A 16,334-nucleotide genomic window follows, 5' to 3' on the forward strand; every position below is an offset into this window, starting at 1 on the left:
CTCACACTGGTTGTGTCTCAGTTGACCATCAGAACAATCGTGCTGCAGCTCTGTCTCTGTCTTATCCTCAGTGTTTGCCTTCACTTTGCTCTTCCTCGCCACTATGGCTCCAACCTCTATTAAGTCTGTTGTACCCTCTGTGGTCCCCTTATCAGCCCTAGTGTCAACCAGGACTAATTTGGCCGGCTGTACCAGTGGTCTCTCTGTGAAGCGAGGCTCTGATGTCTCTATCATTGCTTGGGGACTGCCCTTGTGTCTTTCTACAGATAAAGAATTCTCTGCAAGACTAGTAGCATGATACTCCTCTTTTCTATCACTGGCATTACTCCGGTCCACTTTACTTTCTGCAGAAACAAAGCACAGATTCGTTTCATTTCCCACAAGTGGAGGTCCTTCCATTTGACTGGCTGATGCCCCTCCACTTGGCTCGGTTGCATCTAGTTGCCATTCTTCTTCTATTTCCCTCCTTATTCCATTAATTAAATCTGGCATCTCCTGCTCTTTTCCTGATAATGTAGCTTCCTCCGTCAAATTTTCAACACATAAAACATGCTCCACCCCTTTCTTTCCACCTACATGTGTTAATGGTGGGGGTGACGGATGCATCCCTCCAGTCTTGATGGCTCCACAGTGATCACCTTCAGTTTCACTCAAGGCCTTGGAGACATTCAGCTTCCCTTTCGATTGGATTACAGTGTCTTGTAGGTCATTTTTGGGGGCCTTCGTAATCTCTGTGCTATCCATTTCAGTCTCTTTACCCTTCACTTCGCTGTCGTTAATGCAGGATGATTTAACTGTGTGATGAGCAAAAGCCTGGTCTTCAGTGTGAACTTTTTGAGCAGCTGTCAAAGAGACAGCTTCCTCAACGGGATCCTCTGGAGAAGGGTCAAAGGTGAAAGATACCTTTATTTCATCTCTGAAACAATGAGGGAGAGGAGACATGAATTTTTCAGTAGGGCTGCATGACCGTTGAAAACTTCAACAATGCAGTACATTTTTGGTTATTCATATTATAATACTGATAAGTGCAGTTTTTATCAGCAGATTATTTATGTTTTTGGCATAAAGAATAAATATAATCCAAAGTAAGTAATAGTTGGGACAGGACAATCAAAAAAAGAAAGCAAAAAAAAACTGTAACTGCAATTATATGGATCTAAAATTACACAAAAAATGCAACGTTTTAAGTCAAATAACAACAAAGGACAACCCTGATGTTGAGTCTACTTTTACATCTCTCTTCAGTATCTAAATCCTGGTTTACGCTCATTTTGTGTATGTCAACAGACACAATTCAGGAACGCAATATAGGATAGTACAGTTGTGCTCATAAGTTTACATACCCTAGCAGAATTTGTGATTCTTTGGCCATTTTTCAGAGAATATGAATGATAATAAAAAAAACTTTTCTTTCACTCGTGGCTAGTGGTTGGATGAAACCATTTATTATCAAACAAATGTGTTTGCTCTTTTTAAATCATACTGACAACAGAAACTACCCAAATGACCCTGATCTAAAGTTGACCTACCCTAATTCTTAATACTCTGTATTGGCCCCTTCAACATTAGTGACAGTTTGAAGTCTTTTGTGGTCATTGTAGATGAGGCACTTTATTTTTTCAGATGGTAAAGCTGCCCACTCTTCTTGGCAAAACACCTTCACTTCCTTTAAGATTGTGGGTTTTCTTGCATGAACTGCATGTTTGAGACCTCCCCAAAGCAGCTCAATGATATTGGACACTCCTTCACCTTCACTTTTTTCTGCTGTAGCCAATGACAGATGGACTTGGCCTTGTGTTTTGGGTCATTGTCATGTTGGAACATCCAAGACCATCCCATGCACATTCTGTCAGGGTATGTAAACTTATGAGTACAACTGTATGTAGGATTTACTTCTTCAAATGTATTTTTTTTCCAGGATAGAAAAAAACATTGTTCACTTAATTACTACCATTTTACTGCTTTAAACATAATGTAACATAATTTATCATTTGATGTGAAAGTCAAAGATCTTTTTCTGATCTCAAAATAGTGAATTTTGCCAATAGGTGAGGAGTCTGCATCCCTAAATGTAGAGTCCATGTCTTTTTCAGTCCAGGACCATGAAATGATACAACACACAGCTCTGTAATGCTGTATTGGCATGAGACAGACACGCTCAACTGTAGATAATTTGATCAGTGTTGTTTGAGATTAAATTTATCTATCTTAAAGTAAACATGGTCAAAGTGCTGTCAGCATGGATGCCATTATCTTCACCCCGAGCTTTTTAATATATGAAACAGTCTGACAATTTTCTGTAAAAAGTACTGCTCACAATACCTTTAAAACTTACTTTCTCTGTCTGGCAGTTAGATGTTCAGAGAGCATATCTGGTGTTTGGAGGGACAGGTTGTATCTGTCTCTATGAGAGATAAATGGTGTCATCTCAGAAACCTCCTGCTGAACGAAGGACAGATCTCTTCTAGACTGGTAAGCAGGGGGTTCCCGGTACTTTCTGTGGGAATAAGTCTGCGAGTCCTGATAATAGTCTTCGGTTTGAAGCATACGTCTTTGGAGTGAGGAATCCCAGCAGGAGGAGGAACTGGAGCAGGCCTGGGATGACAGGACGCAGTCTGATATCTGTGAGTACTGATGGTTGGCTGACGGTGGAGAGTTCTGCCTCTGGCTGTCATGGGATGAGGTTGAAACAGAAGAAATTTGGGAACTTGACCTTCACAGTAAGAAAAGCAAGACTTTAACTCACAGTCAGGTCCATATATTTTTGGACTCTGACACAAGTTTTGTAGTTTTGCCTTTGTGGATTTGAGAGAAGTGTTGACTTTCAGCTTCAATTCAAGGAGTTCAACTCATGTTGCATTAACTATTTAAGAATTACAACCATTTTAAACATAGTCCCTCTATTTCTGAGGTTCAAAAATAATTGTACAATTGACTGACAAGCAGCTTCATGTCCATGTGACCTGTTGCCTGGTTATTCTATGACAAATAAGGCAAATAAAAGGTCTGGAGTTGATTCCAAATGTTGAATGTGGAATGGTCCAAAGAAGTGTCAATACAAGCAAAGGAGGCCATTTTCATCTAAAAAAAAAAAAACTAAAATGAATCTATGAGAGAAATAATAAAAAGTTGAATGGACAAAATCAACAACTTCTTGCACTCTTAAAATGAATTGAAGTGAATTGTTTCTATTCACTGGTGAGATTAGCAACACCTAAAGGCCTCAAGACCACAGAAGACAGCTAAAGTGGATGATCACAGAATTGACGCTTGAGGAAAAAACTGTACGATCAAAGATGCCGTCATGAATGTAAACACAGAGGGCTAAGAAGGTGAAACCTACCATCTATATTGTTTAATTACTCTTTCCATTTCTTATCTTTTTCATTGTAATATCATGTTGTCATTGTTGTTGTTTTTTTATCCACAATGTCTCGTTAACTGTATCACTAAAAACAAAATAAGGTGATAAGCACCCGTAACACTCAACAGGGAGAACAAATTAGAATCTGACAGCTACCAAGAAATGGTACGGCATAGGTACCATTTCTTGAACTAGAACCAGATCAGTCAGTGGAAATACACTATTACTGAATGATTCACTGAGGATTTGGATGATTTGAACACTTATTCCACTTGTGACATTTTCAAATCAGTGTGTGGCATCCATCTGACTTACTGGTCTGCATATGGGTTTCTTGTCTCCTCCTGACTTAAGCTCATGTTGCTCTGAACCCGATGGCTTGGGTTGCCATAGTGCCTTTCCACTACCACACACACAACAAAGGGAAAACACAACCTGCATTAAAACACTGTCCTTTATAAGCATTACAAACAACTACTATGATAGATTTTTTTACTCTTATTTTCTGTCTCAAGTCGTTCAAAAGAAAATAAGAATAAACCTAATATGATCTTTGATTTGTTTTCATAACATAAAAAAAAAAAAAACGGAGTAGTGTTGACTTGCAGCTGAAGTATATTTTGCAGTAGCCTACTTTGCAGGCAGGTCTGTTACATTCATATTTACATAATTTAGGTAATGAAACCATATTTGCCAATTCTGTGGAGTTAACCACTGAAATTCTGAACAAATTTTCCACAAAACTTTTTGCCTATTTGTAATCTACAGAGGTTGGAACATGTTTGACAAGCCCCTCCCACATTTCTCACATTCTGCTATTAGGTATCTGGAACAACCTTTTCTACTATTTGAAGTACTTTTCTTTAACCAAACTTGATTTATCCCCAGAATAATTTGACTCTATAAACTTGTGTGATGTATTTCTTGGTTTGCAAATCAGTGTTTTCAGAATGAAAAACGCGATGATCATCAATTTAATCAATGAATAAATCATTGCCTTCTCTTTTTGTATATTTTTGGAAACATTTGATGTAATATACAAACACATGTACATATTTTTTTTTGATATCTTAATGTGGAAATAGTACAGTATGCATTTAAACATTTCAAACCCTATGATTCAAAGAATGCAAAAACCCAATTTTCCCACGTATGGACATGAAAAAATACACATTTCAATCCACATACGTACATTCTATTGGATTTATGAATCTTTCTCTCATTATATGCAGTATCCTCACATGCATAACCCTAGTGTATAACCACCACCCTAACTTTTACCAGTGTTTGAATTTTCAAATTGCTGATTAATAATATTTGAGAGTACGGTCTCAAAACAGCAGTGACAAAAAAGAAACCACATACAATATAATAATGCCTGATTAGTTTGAAAATATACTGTAGAACTACACCCTGTCACTCATGCCTTTTCAGTAAATTCTGTTCCAGTTTCTAGTATCTAAGAGTTTGTCTGTGCCTGCCCTGTGCTCTGACTCACTTAGCTGACGACTGCTGGAGTAACACTGGTTTTGTCTGCCTGCACGTAGCTTCTGGGATCGCAGAACAGCCAGGACCTTCAGGCCTTCCCGGGACAGAGGTCCAGAGTAGAGTCGGCAGCGTGTCCTCTCCATTTTCTCCTCCCTGTTACCTGTCACTGTCCCTCTCTATGTCACAATCTTTATCTTTTTGTTTGTCCAAGGCCTAAATATGACAAAGGGGGAAAACAGGTCAGTTCTAAATCTTCTAAACCTGACATCTTCACACACATATTTAATAATGTGAACATTTATATATCTAGACCTCTAGAAATACACAAACTTTTAACTTAATGTAAACAATTATTTCTTAAGGTAATATCTTTATTTTATTTAACAGATGAGAAACAAATAAGATATACATAAGACAGAGTGATAAGCGAGTTAATTCCATTATTTAATTTACTTGACAAATGTATATTTCTATTCGGTAAACAAATTGAAATTAATCCCACTTGTACGTTTGATCAGCATCAAATCAATCACATCATCATACATATTCTTTCACTGAAATCCAACAGTGAAGTTTGAGTCCCGCTGAAGCTTTAACACAGACAGTTCTTTACATATTGATGCAATGCCCCGTCTAATGCTGGCCTCTCTTCCCAGCCATTTTGGCCTCCAGGTCTTCTACAATTTTCTGCAGAAGTCGGGCATCCAGGTGGAAGTAGATGTATAATTTCCTCTCTTTCCCGAGAAGGGTGTTACGTTCCAACTGAGAATGCTTTGCTTTAACCTCTCCAATGATTTCTTGCATCACTTTCTGCAAACTCTGCAGCTGAGACTCCGCCTCCAAGAGCTTTGTCGACACTTCCTATAGAGACACGAGAGGTAACAAGGAATGTAAAAAAAGCATATATGCAAGTAACAGTAATAATCACCACAAATACATGCATACATATTTAACCTAAAACCATGTTTCTCAAACTCCTTTAGTGATACAGTACATTGAGGAATACTTAATAATGGTAGGAATACAAATGGAATAAAAACAATTTGAACACATGTAATATCAACAAATAATAACGAGCCAATAAAATCATGTTATTAGTAGGACTGGATGAGTCTACACTACTGTATATAAATCCTATTCTTATTCTGGTACTGAATATTTTCTGTGGTGGTAGGACGTGTCAGTGGTTTAACTACTGTGGTAGGCTATTTTAAGACCCATTTCAGAGTTGTATGAAAAGGCATCTAGGCCAAATTTATGTTAGAAAAAAAATCTATGTCGGCAGAAACCAACTAAATGATTTTCCCCTGTTCCAGTTGGTCCCCGGTGGATTTCTTTATCAAGATAAGATAAGCTAAGCTTTATTGATCCCCCAAGGGGGAAATTCAAGTGTACAGCAGCACAAGATAATATGCACCAAATACAATAGAGAAAAAAATATAGACAAATTTGTTGAAGTGACTAAAAGTGACAAAAAATAGCAATAATAATGATAAAGTAGCAAGTGTTTTGGATGTTATTCATTTACCATCTGTTTAGGCTGAGACTTCTACAAACTAAAGGAAAACACATTAATAGCCTCATTATGTGTAAAATAAATGCTCAGTTTTCATCAAACAACTAAAAGGTCGTCCCAGGAAAAATGGCATCCTAGAAACAAGCAGCTGAAGACCCCCGACACCTAGGGAAAACCTTGTATTTCACATAAATATAAGTAAAAAAGAAAACAGCAGTAGGTGTGTGTTTGCTGTATTTTCAACAGATTTTAATAAGGCTTTTAACCACAGGATGACCATCTTCCAAGAGTCGGGGTCTGCTCGAGGTTTCTGTCTGTTAAAAGGAAGGTTTTCATCGCCACTGTCACCAAGTGTTTGCTAATGGGTTTCTGTAAATTAGCTTAAGAGTCTGGTTTAGACCAGCTCTACTTGTAAAGTGCCATAACTTTTGTTATGATGTGACGCTATATAAATAAGTTTGATTTGATTCTAACCATGCCTTTTCCATTTTAATCAAACTATTTCAGCTTGCTGCATTTCCTGCTAATGACTGGAGCACTCACCTGGAGGCAGACAGGGTCAGTAAACAGAAACAAAAACCAATGGGCCTGAATTAAAATTGGGTCTTGTAGCACAGAATTTCCTCCTGAAAGCCATTTATCATGCAGTTGTTTAACACCCGAAACCTGTGTGTTTGTGCCCAATTATTAAGGTGGAATAGAAGAAAAAAAGAAGCAGTACTGTGTGACCATCTTCCCTCTCCACTTGTGGCTAATAATAAAAACTACTCACATCATGGATTGCTTCTTCAACACAATGTTTGACAGGAAAGGCAAAATGAATGAAAACCAACCCACCTGTGCATTAGGGCAGAGCGGCTCCTCGTTGGAGGTGGTCATTGGACGTACCTGTGGTCCTAAGACCAGCTCCTGCAGCTCTGTGTACATGGTCCTGTGCAGGGCCTCACAATCACCAGAAAAACGGGCAGCTGTGTAGTACTGCTCACGGCTAACACCTGCTAGTGCGTCTCGGGTCGCTTGGAGGTCACTTGCTAGGTTCGAGGCAGCCTGGTCCAGTGCTTCATATGTTTGGAAGGGCTCTGATCGGCCATGGTCTAATCCGTGGTCAAGGATCTGGAGCAGTCTGGGTAATAAACGAGGTACAACAATAAGCTACTTCACGATTGAGGACGTCAGCATTTACACAAGGAAAAAGCAGAGTACGCTTGTATTCAAAATGAACATTAAACACAAGAGAACTTATAGTATAAGGAGAACTAAACTTTAAATGGTTGAAATTTCATGGATGATGTAATATTTTTGTAAAACCTTTTGAATTAAAGCTGAGAGTCCATTTCAACTTAAATGACATCTTAATTGTTTCCTTTCATATAAATGTACTGTGAAAATACAGCCAAGGAGAGGCAGTTTAGGTTCTGTCCAAGAAAATTGCGGAAAATGAAACAACCAAAACATAATGCTTTGGATCAGTGTTCAATGAGAAGTGAAATCTTGAACATAAGACAAGGCAAAGGCAGTTTTTACCACAGAGAAGTTAAGAAGAATGGCAGGAGATGCAAAAATCTGAAATGACATTTGCAGGCAATCGCACTGAATTCTGATTCACCAGCCCACAGCTGTATCTGTGCTCAGGCCATACCAGTAGCTTACATTTATTCTGTATGCATATGCCATCAGTCAGACAGGAAACATGGTGAAACATACCCCATAACCCTGAGCCATGGAAAAATGGCCAACATTTCAAGTGAGTTTACTGGAGTAAAGGATGACATGAAACCTTATGACACTTATGTAAAACTAAGAGTTTGTTAAACCCCTGATGAATTTCTTGCTTCTGTGTGTTTGGGTGCAGAGGAGATTGTGCGTCTCCTTCTGGTTAGAGTTGGAGGTTCCCTCTTTAATTTGAACCTGCCTCAGCAATCACCACATTCCTGTAATGCATTCCTTTGGCATTCCAAATAAAGTCGAACAAATAGTGCTCTGTTCCTAGTGGTGTCTCGTCCATGCACAATTATCAAGTGCAAAATGGATGAGAAATACATTTTTACAGAAATAAGTAAGGGTAATAAGTTGATGACATGCAGGATTCATGCATTCTACAAATGCAGATGCAATAAGGTCAGCTGCAAAAACATCTGTACGCACACTTTTCTAAAAATACTGTTCAAATGCACATCTTTAGTCAACGCTAAGAGCTAAAGAAGAGCGTTTACACTGTAAATCTGGCCTCCTGTTTGTAGCTATCATCTGATTCTCATCTCATGGGTGTTTTTTTGTGAGTACGAATTTAAATCAAGCTCAGCTCTTCCTACCTACTGAAGGCTGCATCCTTGCAGCTGATGATAGGGTTTGGTCTTGGGTTGAGTGCCAGGTCAGGGTGTGCCAGGGTCCCAATCCTGAGGGATGCTGCTTTCTCTTCTTCTACCAGCCTGCTGCTGATTTCCCCTAGCTGTTTCAGACATGTCCCCCACCTTCTTAACTCCATCTCCTGCGCCAACAGCACCAGGTCAAATGATGCCTTCTGACGGAGTAGGTAGTCGCGTACCTAGATGAAAACATTTAGCATTTTTTTGAGTCTTACTCACAAGAAGACTGCAAAAAGAGATACAAAATCATTTTGTTGAGCATGTAAAAGTTGATGCTTTAAAATGCTAAAGGCAGACTGTAAATCTGCAGTACCCAAGTAGCATAAAAGGTACATTTGAAGCTTAAATAAAGAAACTACAATGATTTGAGGATGCAGGTGACTACACTGATGACTATAATTCCATTTCTGCTGGTAGAGCTTTCTCAGTCTCACACACTGGTCCTGTAGTTTCACAAACTAAGAACCCTATCACCTGTTTCTACTCTAAGAAAACAGATCACAATTCAAATCAAGGGTCATGGCCGTGATTAAAAACTTAGTGTATTGCCTTTTGACCAGATTGCCCACCTCTACACTTGAATGAATGTGTAAAAAAGTACAAGTAACTTAGTGTCAGGATGCAATGAATGAGTGTAGACCCACCTGGTCTTGTCGAGAGGTGTAGTAGTCTTGTCTGGCCAGCTGCAAGTCCAGGTCTCCTCTCACCACTGGCACATTCACGTGTCTGGCAGACTCTCTGAGGCCTGCAGGTACTGGTCCCTGGAGCAGAGCCTTCAGTTCTGCCTCCACCACCTGCAGCTCCTTCTTTAACACAGTTTCACGTATGTGCAGTGAGGAGGACATGGAAATGCTCTGGTTGAGAGGAGACACAAATATTGAATGGAGAGTGAGAGAGGCAAGAATGAGACACGATGTGGTCTGTCACTATTATTAGATAACAATTCCTAAATTACATATCAAAATGTAAGCTAATTAAGGTGTCACATTTCAACTGTTTGAGACTGGACCAACAATCTTGTAATTACATCTACAAAAATTTTAATCAATAAGTTGCTGCTGCCCCAGACCCCTGGAACCACAGACACAGAAGATGGATGGATGGATTCATGGATGGAAATTGTTGACTACTAAAGTTAGTTACAAAGCCTGAAAGGCAAACACAAATGTTGCTGATACTGACTGGGATACAAACAATCTACTATATTATAATGCATTTTTTTACATTATATTGTGATAATCTTTCTTGGATATTAGTGACTGTACTTGTCTTGTCATCACAATACATATATTTTTAGGTCTTTAAAGTTTATATTGTCAGAACAAAAAACCTTTCAATGTTAAAATTGTTTTACCTAATGTTACTCATACATGTACTGATGTGGAACAATAAAGTTGTTTTGACTGTTCTACCTCTAAATTTTAGAAATGTTTGCTATGCTCTGAACATTAGGAATATAGTTTAAAATCAAAATTCTCAACTGCCTGTTATCAACTTTTGCTCAGAAAAAAAAGTCTGCCTGTAAACTGCAAATAAATATTGATTTGATATTTACTGTGATAACAGACTAATACAAAAACATTTACAGTGATAATATTTTTGTCCATGTCACCCAGCCCTAATGTGACTGTGTGTGTGTTTTGTGTTCAATACTGAAACTGACTTTTCCTTCAAGGTGTATTGTTTGTGTACAAACCAACTTTTTTATGCTTATACGATACTAGTGGTGTTTCCATTTGTGTCTTCTGTACCTTGATATGAGCAGACTTGTCAGACAGCCAGTCCAGTCCAGCCTTGACACTCTTTTCCTCTGCCTTAGCCTGCATCAGTTGATGTTGTGCCACAATATGAGCCCACTGAAGTCTGGCCACCTCTGTTCTCCGGCGCTCCACCATTCGCTCCCCAGTTGGATCCCCCCCATCCTCATTTTCTTCCTTCTCTCCAGCTTCACAAGAGCTGAGATCCAGCAGCTTGAGGCGCTCAGAGCAGGAGGTCTCAACGATATCAGAGATGCCCCTGAAGAACTGCTTCTGAGTGAAGGCAGCCAGCGTTTTGGTGTTGAGCTCCTCCTGTTGCAGGTATGGATCCAAAGACAGCTGGGAGAGGAGTACAGCTGGCTTTCTGGGATGGTTTGATGTGGACACTTTTTCTTGTTTTCCATCTCCTTGCTGAATTGGATGATAGGAAGCCAGGTTGCTTACCTCATCGGTTAGATTTTGCAATACAGTGTTGGTGTGAGCATTCTCAGCTCCAACAGAAGCACTGGCCTCTTTTAGTTTGCTCGCAGCACTCTCCAGCTCTGCAGAAAGTCGAAGGTCAACATCTGCCCTGGAAGTGGCTATAACCTGTAGCCTATTATAGCGTCTCTGTTTTAGCTCCTTTTCTTTACGCAATGCCTGAAGCTCTGCCTCCAAATCATCTGTTGTCACTTCCCCCTCTGCTGCAAATATAGATGATGAAGATGAAGAGGAACTGCCGCCATCTGAAGGCCCGATGGTCTTTAGGACTTCACCCAAAGATGCCTCATCCAGGATTGCTTTGCCAGACTTTCGCAGGGCCTGAAAAGCGCGGGCCTCCTCCAGGGTAAGAACATTGCTTGAGTTGAGGGTCCGACAGAAAAAGCGCAAGAAGTGGAGGTTCTCTGGGGCGCAGTCAAACAGCCAATCGAATTCAGATGCCTTCAGTGATGATGCATCAGGGTAACCCAGACGGCCGAGGGCCTCCACAAACTGGCCACCGTCTAACATAGTGGTTCAGCATTCAGTGCTGAACAGGTGAATTACAAGTCATTTTAAAAAAAAGTTAAGCACACAAATATCAACACATCACCACAACCTCCAGTGACTATGGATGTCCTACATCCACCTGCACCATTCATCTTGGACCTCACCAGCCTCTACATTACATAAGAAAGTGCAGTTCTCCCCAAAATTACAACAGTTATAAATATATTACAGTGAGGATGGAGAGCCATGTTGTGAAGTAAACCCTCTGATAGCCCTGCTCATTGAAATGGTTTACTGCTTGTTGTTTAGCTGAAAGGATTTTCAATGAAAAAAATTAACACACATTGATTTGGAAACTGCCATTCTGAAGCCTAGAGATGTTTTTATACAGATTAATCCATGTAATGCAAATAATACTGGTAAACTTGACAATTCTCTTACAGTCTTAGACTAACTCCTCATACACAACCATGGCAGAATTTCCTGTAAGGGAGAAAAATTTGTTTTATTCAGTCAACAAGAATGTTCAATGTTGGACTCAGCAGCCAGGTGTTGCCAGCTGTCAATCAAAGCCCACACAGCACAGCAAACACTGACAGACTCACCTGTCAATCACAGCAGCTACTCTCTTAATTATACATTTTTGGCTTTGTAAAATCTAAACAGGCGAGTTATATAAAAATTCAAGCCCTGTACAGTTGGCACAGACAGCAAAATGGACTATAGAGATGAATACTTTCTTCAAACCAGGGTTTAAACATGCCTGTTTCTGCCATAAACATGACAGGTCTACTACAATTTTAGGGCCAACCTTTAAAGGTCATTAAGTTACTGCAGATTTGAACCTCTGCATTGGCCTCAGTGATCAGGAGATTGACACTTTTTTTGTTATGACATGACTGCATACAATCCATCAGCCATCCTGGAGTGACAAAAATTCATATCTGAGAAAATATCCATTCAAGTCACATGCATGTTATTAGTAGCAGGCTTTCTACTATACTGAAAACACACATAGGGCATTAGTCCTTAAATGTTAGTCCTTAATTCTGAGCAACCTAAACATATGTTTATCTCAATAAATTTCTCCTAGAGGGACTTTTCGTTCTCTTTACAACTCCATCTCTTTGTTTCTCCATCAAAGTTGGCCAAATTGACCTACTTTTGAGCCAAACAATAAGCAGCCAACCACTTTAACAGGCACAGGTAAGATAGGGCATAAATCACATGAATAGAATATCTTCATATTCTGCTCTTGAACGAGACATGGTTTAAGTATTCATTAAACCTTCCTGCAGTTTTCACAGAAACACTCAGAACACTTGTAATGCCGCAAAACTATAAGGGACACCTTACGATGTCATGTAGAGTAGACCTATTTACGGTAATTCCACATAAAAACTTCACTACTGCATTGTTGTACAATAGGAGTAAAAGACAGAGGTGAATGAAAACAGTCTGCCGAACATCTTTGCTTGAAGGGAAAAATGTTAATGTATACTAAAACGATGTGAACATATAGAGCATTTCTCGTGTAGCAGGTCTTTGAAAGTACATTTAGATATACTAAATGACTAGTTAAAAGACAGTCTTTTGACTATACTATAACATTATAGAATATACTACCCCTGACTCATTGCTGGAAAAAAGAAGTTAGTAGCATTAGTCTACTGTATAGAGCTAAACTTTACTGTATCATTTTTATGCCTTATATGTAGGGAACTGAAACAAGCAAACGCTATCTGAGCCATTTGAGAACAGCAACAAGTATTATAATGTTCTACTATAGGGCTAATGCTCTGGTAAACAGCTAGCAAAACTGAACCGCTAGCTAAGTATGAAACGATAACAAGACACTCATTAGCTTTCTAACTGGCATGGCTCTTTTGTATAACTTACACCGTGTTATTATCGTAACAACAATTTGAAAAGTTAGTTTTTTAACACTTACAATTTAATTTTCGTTGTCTCTGGCTATCCTTGGTTGCTCGTTAGCTGCTCGCGCCAAACTTCGAAACTGTCTGCGTCCGGATACGTACTTACAACAGGACGCCTACGTCATATATTTAAGGCGGAGCTAAACGTTCTCGACCAATCACGTCAGGGGATGAAAGCTCGGGTACTTTCTCCCCACATGTCTTCTATGCTCACAGAGAGTCCTGCTAACTGTACAAGTGGAGCAGAGACTGAGTAAAATATAATTTAGACAAAAGCCATAGGGTTTATTGGAAAATAAAAACAAAAAATAAAAAAACATTAAAGATCCACCCGCTGCTGTTCCCCAGTATTATTCTCTTATCTGTTTTCAGGGCACACACATAACTTGATTATCACACTTGTATTTAGTCATGTCCAGTAGTGGGAATTCATGTTGAACGTGAGTAAACAACACAACAAACAATCAACACAGCCAGTTATGTACATACTTTTTTCCAGCATGTATTTCAAAGCCCCCTAAAAATATAATTTATTATTTTCAGAAAATTGGTAGATTTCAGCGATTCAGCAATTAAGACTTTTTCTCCTTAGCCCCTCTCTTTTTTCAACCAGCAACTCATGGATCTCAGACTTAGATATGTATTTGTTTACCATTATCATGTGATCCTGAATGTGTTATACTTAATAAACTAGTGTTTGGTCAGAAGGTGGAGGTACAGGCTGTTACATGTCCAGGGTACACTGAATATGAGTCTCATTGTTAACACCTTCTGTTTTTTTCTCTCCTCTCTTGTTTTTCACAACTGTGAAACTTCACAACTTGCCCAACTTCAAAAACAAAAACAAAAAAAACATATATTGTATATGTATACACATGTATTGTAAACATAAAACAGTTATGACATTTTAAAAACATTCAGTGATAAACAATTTTCATATGTGTAAACAACTTTTTTGTTCAAGTGCTGTGAAATAATTGATAAGTACAATTCAATTTCATTAAGCAAAACAGGTAAAAAAAAAAAAATAGAGATGAAGACAAGAATTTACACCGATGGATATAAAATTTGCCAAAAATAATAATTAATGAATTACCTTTTTTTTTTTTTTTTGTATCCATATTTTGTCTATGAAAACCAAAAATGATATGTTCAAATTTTAACAAGAATCCCAAATCAATATCACATCTTATAAACTGCAAGCAATCTTTCCAAAAAGTCTTTGTGACTGAGCACTTCCCAAAAAGATGACTGTTTCTGGGTGTTCTTTACAAAAGGTGCAATTAGGGTCAGTTGTATTAACATGTTGATTAGTAAGATAAATTCTATGCATACGTTTAAAACCGACATCTTTCATTTTGTTGTTAACAACTTCTGCTACATGTTAAAGTAAAGCTACCTGTAAAATCTCATGTATTTTTACGTGGTCATCCTAACATTATTGTTTTTAAAGCATTTTTTTCCCCAATTATTTAGGTAATCTGAAGAACATTATAAATTCTAAAGCAAGTAAAACAAGGAAACTATGTCAAGTAATGGGGAATCCCACCCACCTAGCTCGTGGATTGTTTGACCCCCTCCCCTCAGGGAAGAGGCTGTGGAGCATTAAGGCCAGAACCACCTGGCTCAAATGCAGCTTCTTCCCAGATGCTGTCAGACTGGTCAGCTCCATGGAACACTGATGCACTGCTGTGTTCATCATACTGTTACTGGAAACACTGCTGTTTTATCCTGTTTTAACATGCTGCTCATTTTAATCTTGCACTGGAGTATTTCTGCATTATTTATTCATTATTTATTATTAGGATTTACCATTATTATCAGATTTTATTGTGATTATTTTTAATATAGGATTCATTTTATAGGATTTTTACCATGTACAGTGCTGATTTTGTTTCATGTATATACTAGGGCTGAACGATATGGACAAAATTTCATATCTCGATATTCATGCCAGATATCTCAATATTGATACGATACGATATGACTACGGGTTCGGAGAAAACCAAGCACTTTTCAGAAAAATACAAACATCATTATACAAAAGAATGTGGAAAGTGCAGTTTTATTTATAAGAACTCACTGCCAGTCATCAACATTAACATAAAGTACAAATAAATTAAATTTGTTGTGACTTCCAGAGCTGTACATGCAGGGCGAGCATGGGGGAAATCTATATCGTTTATATTGTTGCTTTTTCAATATTAATATCTTGAACGTTCATATCTCGATATCGATACGATAACGATATATCTTTCAGCCCTAGTACAGGGTGGGGAAGCAAAATTTACAATATTTTGAGGCAGGGATTGAAAGACAGTGTATGACCAATTAGTTTATTGAAAGTCAAGAGAATTTACTTGCCAAAAGAAAATTGACATAATAGAAAATGTTTTTATTCTATGTGTCCTCCTTCTTTCTCAATAACTGCCTTCACACGCTTCCTGAAACTTGCGCAAGTGTTCCTCAAATATTCGGGTGACAACTTCTCCCATTCTTCTTTAATAGTATCTTCCAGACTTTCTCGTAATAGTTTTGCTCATAGTCATTCTCTTCTTTCCATTATAAACAGTCTTTATGGACACTCCAACTATTTTTGAAATCTCCTTTGGTGTGACGAGTGCATTCAGCAAATCACACACTCTTTGACGTTTGCTTTCCTGATTACTCATATGGGCAAAAGTTTCTGAAAAGGTATGGATAATAGTGTTAGGTATGATTATGATATCAATATATGTTTGGTTTCAAAACAATTGACGTAGTGCCTGCTGAGAAAAAACAATTAAATGTTCATTGTAAATTTTGCTTCCCCACCCTGTATATACTACATGTAATGACAATAAAGTGAACCTTGAAGTATATAATCATTTTTAATTTATATAATTTCTACTTTCATACTTATTTTCATAGCTCTTTTATTTTATTTTGATTTATTTT

At 38.2% G+C, this 16,334-nt stretch overlaps 1 protein-coding gene across 2 annotated transcripts; it reads right to left on the bottom strand.

The window, feature by feature from the left end:
* Positions 1 to 5,221: 5,221 nt before the first annotated feature.
* Positions 5,222 to 13,483, bottom strand: haus3 (HAUS augmin-like complex, subunit 3). Of its 2 annotated transcripts, XM_030162209.1 has the most exons (6): positions 13,412 to 13,483; positions 10,486 to 11,500; positions 9,379 to 9,588; positions 8,681 to 8,913; positions 7,206 to 7,491; positions 5,222 to 5,713 (listed from the first exon to the last, which is right to left on the bottom strand). In XM_030162209.1, the coding sequence occupies exons 2-6, from the start codon at positions 11,479 to 11,481 to the stop codon at positions 5,486 to 5,488; spliced, it is 1,953 nt and encodes a 650-aa protein (XP_030018069.1). In that variant the 5' UTR covers positions 11,482 to 11,500; positions 13,412 to 13,483; the 3' UTR covers positions 5,222 to 5,485. The 2 variants fall into 2 exon arrangements, with proteins under 2 accessions (XP_030018069.1, XP_030018070.1); XM_030162210.1 differs by lacking the exon at positions 13,412 to 13,483 and having other exon boundaries at positions 10,486 to 12,782.
* Positions 13,484 to 16,334: the final 2,851 nt, after the last annotated feature.

Source organism: Sphaeramia orbicularis, chromosome 18, assembly GCF_902148855.1.
Source record: "Sphaeramia orbicularis chromosome 18, fSphaOr1.1, whole genome shotgun sequence".
NCBI lineage: Eukaryota > Metazoa > Chordata > Actinopteri > Kurtiformes > Apogonidae > Sphaeramia > Sphaeramia orbicularis.